Raw genomic sequence first — 16155 nt, forward strand, 5'->3', positions numbered from 1 at the left:
AATACATTATAACTTAAAATCATAATAAAATTAAAAATTTCCTAAATCACTTTGATGTTGCTTTGTTTTAGATAAAGTCAGAATGATGTTGGCAAAATACTAAGGAGAGAATGATTTTTAAAAATTATATTTATTGTTCAGGTATTGGACCAAAGAAAATGTAGACCTTTGGAATATTTTTAGTTTAACATCAAAATCAGATGTTAATACATGTCCCCCTCACACACACATACAATAAAATAGTTTCATTTTTTTTGTATCTCACTATAAAGTTTTAAAATTAAAAGAATGAACAGAAGATATTTTAGAAGCAATTTCAGGTCTAAAATGAACATTTCTGTAATTAATACCTTTTTTCTCCCCTATTTGCTTCAAGAAACCAATATAAAATTCATGAAAACTGAAGGGGAAATACACATTAATTCTATAATATCATTGTATAACTACAACAACAATCAAACAACAATAACAAGACATGAATAACCAAAATCAACAAAAAATAACAAATAAAAATGACCTATAACCAAAAGTGTGGAGAGTTGAAAAGAATCTAGAAGGTGAGAGCCAAGAGACCTGAGTACTCAAAAGTTAGGCTGCCAACTAGCTGTGTGACTTCAGAGAAGTCATTTTATATCTCTGGAGCTTAATTTCCTCATGTGTAAAATGAGAAAATTCCATGAGAGGATCTCCAAATGTTTTCCATACATAAAATCCTATACCCATAAGGGGCTTCCAGATGAGAAGCTCTGTCTTTGCCTTTACAAACAGCTCACTAGCTTTGCACCCAAAACATCTCTGTTGAAGAAGAGGTGAGTTTCTGACTCAAAGCCCCTTTTAGTCCAGTCCATTTTGACTATACCAGAATCTATCCAAGTCAAACCAGTATTCTTGTTGTACTCATTATATATGTTCATTATGATTGGTGAGTATGATTGGTGAGTCCTGGTTTTGGTGATCACACTGTGAAGAAGAATGATAATACAGAAGGGATGTGTGTGAGAGAGAGAGATTGTGTGTTTGGGAGGTGTGTGTATGTGTGTAGAGATGAGAAAGAAAGGTAAGGGGGCAGTTCTGGTTGACACTTCATGTTTTAGTAGTCTGGCTCTTGGTTTTTATGTCACAGAAAGCAAGAGGGTTGCTTACCTACAACGGAAACTAACTTAGGTTTAATGAGAACATGGAGCCATAAAAAAAGGTCAGGGGCAGGAAGGAGAACAGAAAAAAAGGAATCAGAGGAGTCCTGAAGACTTTGTAACTGGGAAGTTACAGAGAATCTGAAATATTCTGAAATATGAAATAATTGAAAATCTGAAATATGACAGAATGTGAACCACCAACCTGTCGTATCTGTGGCCTCCTGGCCTCCAGTGACCAGATCAGTGCCTCAGTGCGGAAAAACATCGTATCAAGCCACACCACAGCGACAGCGGGCTCACCTCCCGTCTGTTGAAGCCACCCTCTCCCCAGTTGTTCATCTGTGATAATCAACTCTCTGAAAATGGGTGATTTTTATGAAAAGTAGTATTTTAAAACTAAAAATAACCCCCTTTCACTCCAACTGCGAAAAGAAAATATATGGGTTGAGCCTATTCCCTACAAGTTGTAAAGATGGCTTTCCCTCAAAAAAGATAAGCAAACATATTTAGTTGACATCATAGTCCATTTCCATTTGGGCTGCTATAACAAAATACTGCAGAGAGAATGGTTTATAAACAACAGAACTTAATTTATCACAGTTCTGGAGGCTAAAAGGCTGAGATGAGGGTGCCAGCGTGGTCAGGTCCTGGTGAAGGCCCTCTTTTGTGTTGCTGTGACCTTACCTGGTGGAAGGGGCCAGGAAGTTCTGTCTAGCCTCTTTTATAAAGGCATCAATCTCATTCATGAGGGCTCCACCCTCATGACCTGAGCACCTCCCAATGACCCCACCTCCTAATACCAACACTTTGGACATTAAGATTGCAACATATGAATTTGGACAGACACATTCAGACCAGCAGCACAGTGTATCTCCTCTTCATTTGACTGTTCTGAGAATACACACAAACATGTAACAAGAAGCTGAAATAATTGTTATTCTGACAGGTTCTTAGTTTAGTTCTTTAATGGCAACAAGCCATGGCCTGGCTGTCACCCCCTATCTTACCCTGTTTTCTTTCTCATTTTCAGTTGCTTTCTCCCATTCCCGCAACTCCTGTGCAGTTAATCTGGGTTCCCCAAGGGGTCTTCCATGTGGGTGGGTATCCCAGGGCATGTGGGATGAGCCCTGGGAGGAGAGTTTTCCTTTTCATATTGGAAGGAATTGTTCAGTTGGGAAATAATGATGTTTATAAACATCAGAGAATTGCAGGCTTGTACCTAAACATCTATTCCATAGGCATTTTAGCAACATGGCCAAGGTGCAAGGCTGTGCGTGCTGAATAAACACAGCTGCATAGATTTCAGTGATCACACATCCAGATAACTGCAGAGCATTTTTATAAATGCACATAGATTTTCATCCCCTCCTGGGACACAATGGGTAGGGAAGAGGAAGGGTGGGGAATGTGTGTGTGTGACAAGAGTCATCACAGAGTATGATTTTCAGACTCCATGAAGACCTCCTGTCCACCCATTCTCTACTTTCTGTCAGATGCCCAAAATTCCACCACTAGACTTTTACCCGGGGGTTAAAGATTTCATCCCTCTTAAAATGTAGTTACTTGACTTTAGATTGCTTTGGACATTTGCACCGTGATGTGCGACATGCATAGGCTTATCAGATTGTGAAAGCTCAAAAAGCCATCTGTTATAAAGTCACTGGCACTTGGTTTGGATGTATTGGGGAGGGAGGAGTGAGCTGAGAAAAAGAAGAAAAGACCAAGAAGGAAGTAGACTGAGCATGGAGAGAATATACATTTTCAAGAAATTTTGCCTAGGATTGTTTTCCTGTTTATTTTTTAAATTTATTTCTGTTTCTTTTGGCCGCACTAGGTCTTCCTTGCTGCGTGCCGGTTTTCTCTAGTTGGGGTGTGCGGGCTTTTCGTTGTAGTGATTTGGGTCACACAGGCCACCCCGATACAGTGTGGGAGGGGCCTCCACAGGGGTGTGAATACCTGGGGCAGGAGTCACTGGGGCCGTCTTGAGAGCTGGCTGCCTCAGGGAGGCCTTCCCTTTCTTCTCCTTCTGCAGTGAATCTCAGAGTCTTTCTGATCCATCCTCTGCACTGTTTTCTCACATGTGCACCTGTGCACGCTAAGCCGCTTCAGTTGTGTCCGACTCTTTGTGACTGTAGCCCCCAGGCTCCTCTGTCCATGGGATTCTTCAGGCAAGAATACTGGAGTGAGTTGCCATGCCCTCCTCCACGGGATCTTCCCAACCTAGGGATCGAACCTGCGTCTCTTATGTCTCCTGCATTGGCAGGCGTATTCTTTACCACTGGCGCCACCTGGGAAGCCCCTTCTCACATGTGACCTCATCTCAAATCTGATAGTTTCTTCTGGAAAGTGATATGGAGGCTGTGGAGGAAGGCTTAGGGACCTCATACCTAAGGGCACAGGTGGAATGCATAATAATATGCCAGCAGGGCCTCCAACCCAAACTTACAGGGAGAAGAAAAGCAAACGTCCTGGCAAGCCAGTCTTTTGAGGAGAATTTGCTCCGTGTGCAGACAAGGGAAGAGCTGTAACACCAGAGTCACCCTAGGGAAGTGAGGTGCTGAGTGTAAGAGCAAGAGAGCACAGATAAAGCACAGATACTTTCCCGAACTACCCTAAGACTTAAAACCATAATATGGGGTCAGCTCCCCCTTCCTCTCACCAGAGAAAGTCTTAGGCGATCTCTAGACAAGGGTCTCCCACTTCCCTGTGAGCACCACAAATAGGCTTATCTCCACAAGCCTATTTGAAAGTGGATTCCAAGAGCTCATGAGCTGACAGACATCGTGGGGTCCGTTCTGCTTTATTAAGATAGGAAGCCTTGATTCTCAGTGTCTGTCACTGTCAGAGGAAGAGTTATGCCTGCCGTTCAGCCAGGGGCAACATACTCTGTTTGCACTGACGATGCTTTTCTTCTTGGGATCCTTCTCTATGATGGACTTTTTGGGGAAAAAAAACAGGTGGAATTTTCAGAACTAGGCATGCCTTGACCCCACCTACCTGAGCTCTTTGAGCTGCTACAGCATCCCCCACCAGGCACCCACAACCAGCAGCCCCAGCTAGGAGGAGGTAGTTTTAGAGGGACTTCATCATTAGGTCCTCAACTGCCTGAAGTTAACTCAGGCTCAGTCAATTAACCAGGGATCCAAGAGCACCAGGGTGGGAGCTCAGTACTCCATGAAATCAATGGGAGACCCTGGGCCTTCCATGAAATTTTGCCTTTGTTCTTGGATCTGTGATTCTGGGACACAACCATGGGTTTTGGACCAGAACAGACAGACAACTGAAGTCACATACCTGCCCCCTATCCCCATTTTGCATGCGACTCAGAGAGGTCAGGGATTTTTCCATAGCCATTTAATGAGCTGGTAACCCAGCCAGCAGAGTCGGACACTACTGAGTGACTAAACTGAACTGAACTGAACCCAGCCAGTACTAGTCTTATGAATGTGTAGTCTTCTTTCTCTGCCTCATGTCAAATCTGTGAGTAATCATGGCATATACACTTCTAGAAGGTAGACTACCTGTTTGCTCTAAGGTCCATTTTCTGCTCCTAATATCTTCTCCGATGACAAGGAACCTCATTTCCCAGGCTCCCTTGTCTTCTGACTTCCTGTCAGGTTTGGCCAATGCAGGGCAATGATGGAACACTTGAGAGCAGGAGTTAGCAAGCAATAAACAATTTCCTGGGCTTCTCTGGTGGCTTAGATGGTAAAGAATCTGCCTGCAAAGCAGGAGACCTGGGTTTGATCCCTGGATCAGGAAGATCCCCTGGAGAAGGGAATAGCTATCCACTCTAGTATTCTTGCCTGGAGACTGAGAGACTAACACATACACACATACACACACACACACACACACACACACACACATTTCCTCTCCTCTTTCTGCTTATTTTGGCATCTCTAGCAATGTCTGGGTCTCCTTGGTCCTTGCACCCATTGGACATTCTCCACTGTGATTCTGGCTTCTGTCAAATGACTCCTGTTGCTGTAAGCTCAGAACAGTCAGCAACAGCAGCTCCTCCAACCCATGGAGTCACAGCTCCTTACCACTGTGGCTAATCTCTGGGTTGCATCGCTATCTGCTGTTTGGCTTCTCGGTACTTCTATTACTTCTAGGACCAATCCCCTAAATTAAATTACCTTTGTTTATTAAGACCTACAATGGTTGTGTTTTCCTTCCTGGACCCTGACTGATGGAGTGGGGTCATTATTCTGTGTGTTCTTGCTCACTGTAAGAATACAGTAAATCTTCAGTCATAATAGTGTTAACTATTCTAAAAAGGAAAACCAGTTTATGAAAGAGAGGTAGCACTCCACTTTTATCATTTACTCCATAAATCAAGCTGATTAAAACTATATCATATTTGCCATAACTCTTGAAAAACAAAAAGTGGAAACATTTTCCTAAGATCTCTTCCCAAGGGTCTGTCCGTGCCTTCTACTCAGTGGTGTTAAAAGAATAGATTTCTTTGATCTCAGAGATTTTTTTCCATTTCTCTTTGTGACTTATCATGGAAGGGATTATTCTTGGTGTGTGTAGGTTTGTATTTTTTAATTTTAGCAGAATGGGCCCCAATGTCATGCCATTGGTTTCTTATACTTGCTTTGGTAACAACTCTGCCCTTGGCCTTCCCATCACAAGCCTGATTGTTGTGACCTACAGTCCTGTTTATGTGCCAACCCCTGTTCTTGGCCTCCACACAAGGATTCCCACAAGGGTTCCATTTGAGATGGTGGTTTCCAAGATTGGGGGTATCTGCCCGCCAGCACTGCATTTGAGACCACCAGCTTGTTTTTCCAAGTATTAATATCTCAGTATCACTAAACATATTTTCTTTTCCAGAATATTTTCCAAAAGTTTTGTAAGAATGTCTCTAAAACTTTTTTGTTTTGAAGGCCTAAGGGGAAGGGCAAGGTAATGTAAATTTTAACTTGGCAGACTAGTATTTAAAACTTTATCCAAAAAATATTTTTCCCCTTAGAAAAAAAACCTCTTTACATATTTAAGTAATTCATTTGGGAGAAATAACCACTCGGCTATTCACATAGGCCTTGGCAGATGTCAGTTCAAGATGCTTTGAAACCAAGCAACTACAAAGTCTCAGATATTTTCTCTTTGAAAGCTCAACTTAACATTTGCTACCATGGTGGTAAGGAAAGTGACAACTCATTTTAAAGATTCTCCGCCTTTGTTTCTTTGTCTTTCTTCTGCAGGCCATGTGTTTATACTGTGGGATCTCCCATAAACAACAGGGCCCTTTTTCCATGCCAGGAGCCACCCGTTGCCATGTCAACATGGCAGGCTACAGTTCGAGCAGCTGCATCCTTTGTTGTTTTAATGAGCGGGGAGAATTCTGCAAAGCCAACACAGCTTCAGGAAGGTACTGTACATGTGTTCTGTGCTTCTTTATGTATTGCACACATGTTGGACCCAGGAACCCAATACACAGGGTTTTTCTCAGCTTTAAAAGAGCTCCTTTATTAGCTGGGTTGGACTGAACATGATATAAAACATCCTGCCAGAGAAAATACCAGGGGATGGGGAAGGACACTTGGGAGCCAGTGCATGGCATGTGGGGCTCTTCAATGCCAGAGTTATCAATTCTTAGATTATTAAGGCAGTTCCTTTCACCTGATGGTTTGTGGACCATAAGTGGGTGGTCTTGGTTGAAGACTTTCTGGACAGGCAAGTATGTCGTGGAAACACCATTACACTTGAGTTGTTTGTGTTTTGGTCATGGAGCCTGTGCAGGGTTATTTATAATGCTGAGCAATAGTTCTCCTGTTGGCTGCCCACTGGAGTTGTCCTGGTATTGCTCTGTTCTTACTCTATTGGGCCATGAAATTTTGAGTCAAAGGTGTATAAGAAAGATGGAAGGCAGGTACTAACACATCATCAAGGTTTTCTCTGTGAATTTCCTACTTATTGCAGTAATTGACACTTTCAGTTGAGATCTGGAGCTTGTTGATGCCAGGTGAATTTTTTGTAATTGTAATATTTCTTCATCTAAATATGGTGTCTCCTTCCACCATTTATTATAGAAACTTTAAAATTTACAAAAAGTAAAAGTAATAAAGTGAAAGAGGAGAGTGAAAAAGTTGGCTTAAACCTCAACATTCAGAAAACTAAGATCATGGCATCTGGTTCCATCACTTTATGGGAAATAGATGGGGAAACAGTGGAAACAGTGTCAGACTTTATTTTGGGGGCTCCAAAATCACTGCAGATGGTGATTGCAGCCATGAAATTAAAAGACGCTTACTCCTTGGAAGGAAAGTTATGACCAACCTAGATAGCATATTCAAAAGCAGAGATATTACTTTGCCAACAAACATCCTTCTAGTCAAGGCTATGGTTTTTCCAGTAGTCATGTATGGATGTGAGAGTTGGACTGTGAAGAAAGCTGAGTGTCGAAGAATTGATGCTTTTGAAGTGTGGTGTTGGAGAAGACTCTTGAGAGTCCCATGGATGACAAGGAGATCCGACCAGTCCATCCTAAAGGAGATCAGTCCTGGGTGTTCATTGGAAGGACTGATGCTAAAGCTGAGACTCCAGTACTTTGGCCACCTCATGCAAAGAGTTGACTCATTGGAAAAGACCCTGATGCTGGGAGGGATTGGGGGCAGGAGGAGAAGGGGATGACAGAGGATGAGATGGCTGGATGGTATCACTGACTCGATGGACGTGGGTTTGGGTGAACTCTGGGAGTTGGTGATGGACAGGGAGGCCTGGCATGCTGCGATTCATGGGGTTGCAAAGATTCGGACACGACTGAGCAACTGAACTGAACTGAAAAGTAATAAAATTAATTTTAAAGAGAATGTTTGCTAACATTTTGTAGTATTTCCTTCTGGTATTTAAAATCTATGTATATAGTATATATTGTCATTTCAAAATTGCCAGCAGAGCATATAGCAGTTTTCACTTACAGTATATCTTGTATGTCTTTCCAGACATTAGGTATTTTTAAAATTAATGATTTTAATGTCTGCATAATATTTTATGAGTATATTAGATTTTATTACATTTCCATATTACAGACAGTTGTATTGTTTCCAAGGTTTTTTCACATTAAATAAAGTCACATTAAATTTCTGAGGAGATAGTTTGTATAAACTTAGAATTATTGAGTCAAAAGTTTTGAACCTGTTGAAGGCTGTTGGTACTTATCTTAAGTTGTTTTTCAGAAAGGTTGTGACACTTTGCATACCCATCAGCAGTTATGAAGGCCCCCCATCCTTGGAGTTTCACCCATCTGATAGGCAAGAGAAGGTTTCTTTTTAATTTGGATTACTTTGATTATCAATGAGCTTTCGTATGTCCTTAGCCGTTTTCATTTCCTATCTGTTAATTTCCTTTGCCCATTTGTATATTGAGATGTTAGTGATGTTTCCAAAAGTTTGTTTTGTCTTGTAGTTTGATTGGATCTTTGAAAAATAAAGTTATTGGGGCTTCCTGGTTAGTGACCACATGGAGACATGAGGAGAATGGTACCCCTGGAGAGGGCATGGAAGTTCCATGCTCTTTCTCACATACCTTGCCCTGTGCCATTTTCCATCCAGCTGTTCCTGAGTTGACTGTCCACTGGTCATCAAACCCAGCAGACAAGTGCACAGGTCTGTTTCTTCAGGTCTTCATTTCGTTATGGAGGCTCTCGTGTTACATAAAACTTCTATTACATAAATCTGTAATCTGTTCTCCCATTCAAAAAAAATAAAATGAGATAGAGATATAATCTCTTATACTTGTGTATTTTTCTCAATTTTTGTATACTTTTTAATTTTATAGAGTATTTCTGATCTATACGACATTTTAATTTTTACATAGTCAGATATGTCAGGTTTCTCTTGGGAAGTCTTTCTTTACTCAAGATTCACCTGTTTTATTCTAATATTTTAATCTAACTTTAATTTATTTTTTAGTAACTTCACTCTATAATCTGTTTGTAGTTTAATCTGGTCACTGTTGTGAAATAAGGACTGCTGTTGTTTAGTCACTAACTTATGTCTGACTCTTTGCAATCCCAGGGACTGTAGCCCTTTCTGTCCATTATTATGCCCACCTTTGCTTGAAATGTTCCCTTGGTATCTCTAATTTTCCTGAAGAGATCTCTAGTCTTTCCCATTCGATTGTTTTCCTCTATTTCTTTGCATTGATCACTGAGAAAGGCTTATCTCTCCTTGCTATTCGTTGGAACTCTGCATTCAAATAGAACTATCTTTCCTTTTCTCCTTTGTCTTTCACTTCTCTTCTTTTCACAGCTATTTGTAAGACTTCCTCAGACAACCATTTTGACTTTTTGCATTTCTTTTTCTTGGGGATGGTCTTGATCACTGCCTCCTGTACAATGTCATGAACCTCCGTCTACAGTTCTTCAGGCACTCTTTCTATCAGATCTAATTCGTTGAATCTATTTGCCACTTCCACTGTATAATCGTAAGGGATTTGATTTAGGTCATATCTGAATGGTCTCAACAGATAACAATTTTCAACAAAATGTGGAAAATTCTTAAAGAGATGGGAATAACAGACCAGCTGATCTGCTTCTTGAGAAATCTGTATGCAGGTCAGGAAGCAACAGTTGGAACTGGACAAGGAACAATAGACTGGTTCCAAATAGGGAAAGGAGTATGTCAAGGCTGTATATTGTCACCCTGCTTATTTAACATGTATGTAGAGTACATCATGAGAAACACTGGACTGGATGAAACACAAGCTGGAATCAAGATTGCTGGGAGAAATATCAATAACTTCAGATATGCAGATGACACCACCTTTATGGCAGAAAGCAAAGAAGAACTAAAGAACCTCTTGATGAAAGTGAAAGAGTAGAGTGAAAGAGTTGGCTTAAAATGCAACATTCAGAAAACTAAGATCATGGCATCTGGTCCCATCACTTCATGGCAAATAGATGGGGAAATGATGGAAACAGTGACAGACTTTATTTTGGGGGGCTCCAAAATCACTGCAGATGCTGACTGTAGCCATGAAATTAAAAGACACTTGCTCCTTGGAAGAAAAGCTATGACCAACCTAGACAGCATATTAAAAAGCAGAGACATTACTTTGCCAACAAAGGCCCATCTACTTAAAGCTATGGTTTTTCCAGTAGTCATGTATGGATGTGAGAGTTGGACTATATAAAGAAAGCTGAGAGCCAAAGAATTGATGCTTTTGAAGTGTGGTGTTGGAGAAGACTCTTGAGAATCCCTTGGACAGCAAGGAGATCCAACCAGTCCATCCTAAAGGAAATCTGTACTGAATATTCATTGGAAGGACTGATGCTGAAGCAGAAACTCCAATACTTTGGCCATGTGATGGGAAGAACTGACTCATTTGAAAAGATCCTGATGCTGGAAAAGATTGAAGGTGGGAGCAGGGGATGACAGAGAGTGAGATGGTTGGATGGCATCACCAACTCAATGGACATGAGTTTGAGTATATTCTGGGAGTTGGTGATGGACAGGGAGACCTGGAATGCTGCAGTCCATGGGATCGCAAAGAATCGGACATGAATGAATGACTGAACTGAACGGAACTGAACTGGACTGTAGCCCACCAGGCTCCTCTGTCCATGGAATTCTCCAGGCAAGAATCCTGGAGTGAGTTGCTATTTCCTTCTCCAGAAACAAGGACTAAACATTTTTATTTTCAAATATAAAACCAGTTATCCAAGATCACTTAATGAATCTTTTCTGATTGTGATGTCTTCTTCATCATAAATTAGATTTACACATGTAACAAAGTTTTCAATGAATGTTTACTTTATTCTCAAAGTCAAAACAAAACAAATTATACATCTAAAAATTTAATTTAAAAAAATAAGTCATATTTACATGGTTCATTTACAAATAAGCAAAGGATAAAAAAAAATTTTATGATGTCTTCTTTTTACTCCTAATTCTCAACTACCCAATAACCCTTCCCCAAGGCAACAAGGTCACCAGCTTCCTTTATATAGTATATTTTTTCCTCTTTTGTTGCACAAAACATAACATGCTGTACACATTTTTGTGTAATGATCCGCCCTTTAGAATAACCTGTTCTTATAGACAATTTCCAGAGAAGACAATGGCAAGCCCCTCCAGTACTCTTGCCTAGAAAATCCCATGGACGGAGGAGACTGGTAGGCTACAGTCCATGGGGTTGCAAAGAGTCGGACATGACTGAGCGCCTTCGCTTTTACTTTTCACTTTCCTGCATTGGAGAAGGAAATGGCAACCCACTCCAGTGTTCTTGCCTGGAGAATCCCAGGGACGGGGAAGCCTGGTGGGCTGCCGTCTATGGGGTCTCACAGAGTCGGACACGACTGAAGCGACTTAGCAGCAGCAGCAGCAGCATAGACAATTTCATATCTGACCATAAAGAGCTTCCTCATTATTTTTAGTACTATAGAGTGTTCCATAAATGGATGTTCACAATTCAGTTAAGCAAAAGCTCTTGACTTTATTCTATATTATATAAGGAATTTAATGGTCATTTCTGGTTTAGGAAGATCCCTTGGAGAAGGGATTGGCTACCCACTCTGATATTTTTACCTGGAGACGTCCATGGACAGAGGAGCCAGGCAGGCTACAGTCCATGGGTTCACAGAGGTGGACATGATTGAGCAACTAACACTTTTCACTTACTTCTATCAATTTCCCTCACCCACATTCTCTGGTTTTAATTAATATAATTTGGAATTTTAGGCTCATATTATCTATATATTTTGTTTTTATTTTAAATCTTCTCAAGGAATTATAATGACTATTGTACATTTTTATCCAGTTTCAAATTATATTTGCAGTAAGTATTCAGACTTTCTTTACACTTGATCTTTTAAGTTTGATTCATCTCTTAGTTAACTGGGAAATGGCTATAGTATTTTTTTTCCCCAGAATGGTGGCTATTGGTATATTTTATGATTCAGACAATTGTACTCATTTTGCATGCTAGTAAGGTTATGCTCAAAATCCTTCATGTTCGGCTTCAACAGTACATGAACTGAGAACTTCCAGATGTACAAGCTAGATTTAGAAAATGCAGAGGAACTAGAGATCAAATTGCCAACATCTGTTGGCTCATAGAGACAGCAAGTAAATACCAGAAAAACATCTACTTCTGTTTCACTGACTATGCTAAAGCCTTTGACTGTGTGGGTCACAGCAAACTGGAAAATTCTTAAAGAGATGGGAATGCCAGACCACCTTACCTGTCCAAGAAACCTGTATGCAGGTCAAGAAGCAATAGTTAGAACCAGACATGGAGCAATGGACTGGTTCCAAACTGGGAAAGGAGTACGTCAAGACTATATATTATCACCCTGCTTATCTAATTTATATGCAGAGTACATCATGCGAAATGCCAGGCTGGATGAATCACAGGCTGGAATCAAGATTTCGGGGAGAAATATCAAGAACCTCAGATAGGCAGGTGATACCACTCTAATAGCAGAAAGTGAAAAGAAACTAAAGAGCCTCTTGATGAGGGTGCAAGAAGAGAGTGGGAAAGCTGGCTTAAAACTCAGCATTCAAAAAACTAAGATCATGACATCTGGTCCCATCACTTCATGGCAAATAGAAGGGGAAAAAGTGGAGGCAGTAACAGATTTTTTTATCTTCAGTTCCAAAAACACAAAATCAGTCACTGTGGATGGTGAATGCAACCATGAAGTTAAAGATGTTTGCTGTTTGCAAGGAAAGCTATGAAAAACTTAGATAGTGTATTAAAAAACAAAGACATCACTTTACTGGCAAAGGTCCATATAGTCAAAGCTATGGTTTTTCCAGTAGTCATGTGTGGATGTGAGAATTGGACCATAAAGAAGGCTGAGCCCTGAAGAATTCATGCTTTTGAATTGTGCTGGAGAAGACTTTTGAGATTCCCCTGGACAGCAAGAAGATCAAACCTGTCAATCCTAAAGGAAATCAACCCAAATATTCATTGAAAGAACTGATGCTGAAGCTGAATCTCCAATACTTTGGCCACCTGATGCGAAGAGCCAACTCATCAGAAAAGACCCTCATGCTGGGAAAGACTGAAGGCAAAGGGAGAAGAGAGTGGCAGAGGATGAGGTAGTTGGGTAGTATCACCAGCTCAATGGACATGAATTTGAGCAAACTCCATGAGATAGTGAAGGACATGGAAGACTGGCATGCTGCAGTCCATGGGGTCACAAAGAGCTGGACACAACTTAGTGACTGACCAACAACAAATGTATTTAATCAGCACCCCTATGAAGATATGGAACATTTCCATTACCTAGAAATCCCCTTGTGCCTTTCCCATCCCTACTTGAGTGATTCCTCCCTAACCCCACTCCAGTCAACCACTGATCTTATCTCCATGTCTATAAATTAGTTTTGGCTCTCCTAAATATTCTTGTAAATTGAGTCATTCATGTGTACTCTTTTGCGTCTGGCTTCTTTCACTTGACATGGTTGTGAAACAGACCCACATTGTTGTGAGTATCAATAGTTACTCTTTTTAAAAAGTTGATGAGTAATAATCCATTGTATGAGTAAACTAGTTTGTTTATCCACTCACCTGTTAGTGGACATTTGAATTTGTCATGTACATTATGAAAAGTATTCTGTGACTATTTCTGTGTAAGTCTTTTTGTGGACAAAGGTTTTAATTTCTCATGGGTAAATACCTAAGTGTGGAATTGCTGGATCATATAAATGTATTTTAACTTTGCATCTGGCAAACTATTTCCAAGTGATTCAGTTATTTTGTATTCCACCAGCAGTTTATGAGAGTCCAATAGCTGTGCATCTTTGCATACACTGGATGTTGTCGGTCCCTTTAATTTTAGCTCTAAACTGGGGTGAAATACTGTCTTATGGTTTTAGTTTGCATTACTCTGATAACTAATAATGGTGAGCAACTTTCATGCAATTATTGTATATGCCTTTAAAAAGTGTCTCTTCCAAGTCATTTTGTTGTTTTTTGTTAGATTATGAGAATTTATAACTTTATATATTTGATATTGTAGCCTTTAGTCAGATATGTGTCACAAGTATATTCTCCTAGACCGTATGGTTTGCCTTTTCATTTTTGATTTACCCTTTATACCACTGATTTTCCATAAAGACATTTTATTCTTTAGTAATTCCGTTATAGATTGTTACTATAATAATCTTTGCAGCTCTTCCTTAAGCTTTTTTTGGTTACTTTGTTGTCTTTTGATCTCACTCTGTTGTACTGTTTGAGCTAGCTGTCTTCTCACAGCTTTTTCTTTCAGTTCTGTCAGTTTATTGCTACCAGCCCGTCTCTCTCCACCCTCATGCACAAGTGCTCAATCATGTAACCCCATGGACTGCAGCCCGCCAGGCTCCTCTGTCCATGGACTTTTCCAGGCAAGAATACTGGAGTGGATTGCCAATTCCTTCTTCAGGCTTCTCATGGCTTTTTATCTTTTTTCGTAGAATTTATATCTTCATATCATAATGGGATGCCAATATTCCAAACTTGTTTTCCTTCCAGTAGTAAATTCATTTCTGAAGTATGTTCTTCTTCTGAGTCCTTAGAACAATATTTACTTTAACCTTTATTGTGCAGTATTTTTGCCCCATCATGCTCTTGGGTGCATCATGCTCTTGGGTGCACCTCTCTGGGGTGTTTCAACAGACAGGATAAGGTCTGTGGATTTCCCTTACCTCCATTCACTGTCCACTTCTGTGCTACCTGAAATCCCCTCGCCTTTCAACAGATGACAGGTTAGTTATGCACACAGCCCCTCTTGTGAATTGTCTAGTGAAGTTCTTTGGGACTTACACAGCATCTTTTTTTTACCCTCCCTGCTTGTTTCCCTGGCTTGCTAAATTGATTGAGTAAATTCACCACTGTACAGAGGTCTCAAGAGGGCATCGATACCTGGGCTCCTCCAGCCTCCATTTCTGGCTTACTTGTGATGATGACTGACTACATTTCCCAAGATGCAATGCTGGGAGTTGCATCTCCCAACTCCCACCTCAACAAGCCTACATACTTTCTCATTCCATGATTGGGCCTTCGCAATTCAGATGTAAAAGCTGTGTTTGGCACTGTTTCTCAAATTTGAGCATTATTTTACTTTTCAGAGGGAAAAAATTCTCCTGATTCACCAGGGTTTACTTAAGTTATTTGTATTAGAATAATATTTTAAAAGCTATAAATGTAAGCTTGTAACTCTTATACATCTGTCATGTCAAAATAAAATATAAATTAAATACAGACCCAACTATTAAATCAATAAAATTCAAATGAACAACTTCAATTTAATGTAAAGATTATTATTTTGCTGAAATGGAAATGTTCCCTACAACATGTGTGCGGTGCTGACAGCTCTGTGAAGGTTCTTTTGAGGTCGTTGTTTCTGTTCTACCCTGAGCCATGTGGTAATCTTCTTCTCCACCACTTTTCTTCCATATGCTATAAAGCTTTTGCTTACACAGCATGCTCTGATGTCATTTAGCCTTTACCCACCAAAAGCATCATTCTTATGTTCTGTTCTCATTATCACTCAGTAATTAAAGCAGTGCTACATGTCTATGTGGAATCATATACACTACTGCAGATGTGAACTCTGAAATTGTTTGGCAGGACTCCTTTCTATCTGGATAATCCAGCCCACTAGCCAGATCCAGCCTACTGCCTGTTTTTATAAATAAAGTTTTATTGGAATACAGCCATTGTCTATGGCTGCTTTGGTGCTGCAATCAGTATCGGTATCAGTTCAGTCGCTCAGTCGTGTCCGACTCTTGATGACCCCATGAACTGCAGCAGGCCAGGCCTCCCTGTCGATCGCCAACTCCCAGAGTTTACCCAAACTCATGTCCATTGAGTTGGTGATGTCACCTGACCACCTCATCCTCTGTTGTCCCCTTCTCCTCCTGCCTTCAATCTTTCCCAGCATCAGGGTCTTTTCAAATTAGTCAGCTGTTTGCATCAGGTGGCCAAAATATTGGAGTTTCAGCTTCAACATCAGTCTTTCCATTGAACACCCAGGACTGATCTCCTTTAGGATGGACTGGTTGGATGTCCTTGCAGT

General features: G+C 40.5%; 1 protein-coding gene across 12 annotated transcripts in view; it reads left to right on the forward strand.

Annotated features, from left to right (window-relative positions):
- AOPEP (aminopeptidase O (putative)) overlaps window positions 1-16155 on the forward strand; it is a 423192-nt gene that overhangs the window by 75688 nt on the left and 331349 nt on the right. For all 12 annotated transcript variants that reach the window (XM_025281992.3, XM_044940256.2, XM_044940257.2 and 9 more), the window contains one exon: window positions 6353-6519. In XM_025281992.3, the coding sequence (XP_025137777.3) occupies window positions 6353-6519 (167 nt within the window). The remainder of the gene's footprint in view (window positions 1-6352; window positions 6520-16155) is intronic.

The sequence above is a fragment of the Bubalus bubalis genome, chromosome 3, assembly GCF_019923935.1.
Source record: "Bubalus bubalis isolate 160015118507 breed Murrah chromosome 3, NDDB_SH_1, whole genome shotgun sequence".
In the NCBI taxonomy this organism is placed as follows: domain Eukaryota; kingdom Metazoa; phylum Chordata; class Mammalia; order Artiodactyla; family Bovidae; genus Bubalus; species Bubalus bubalis.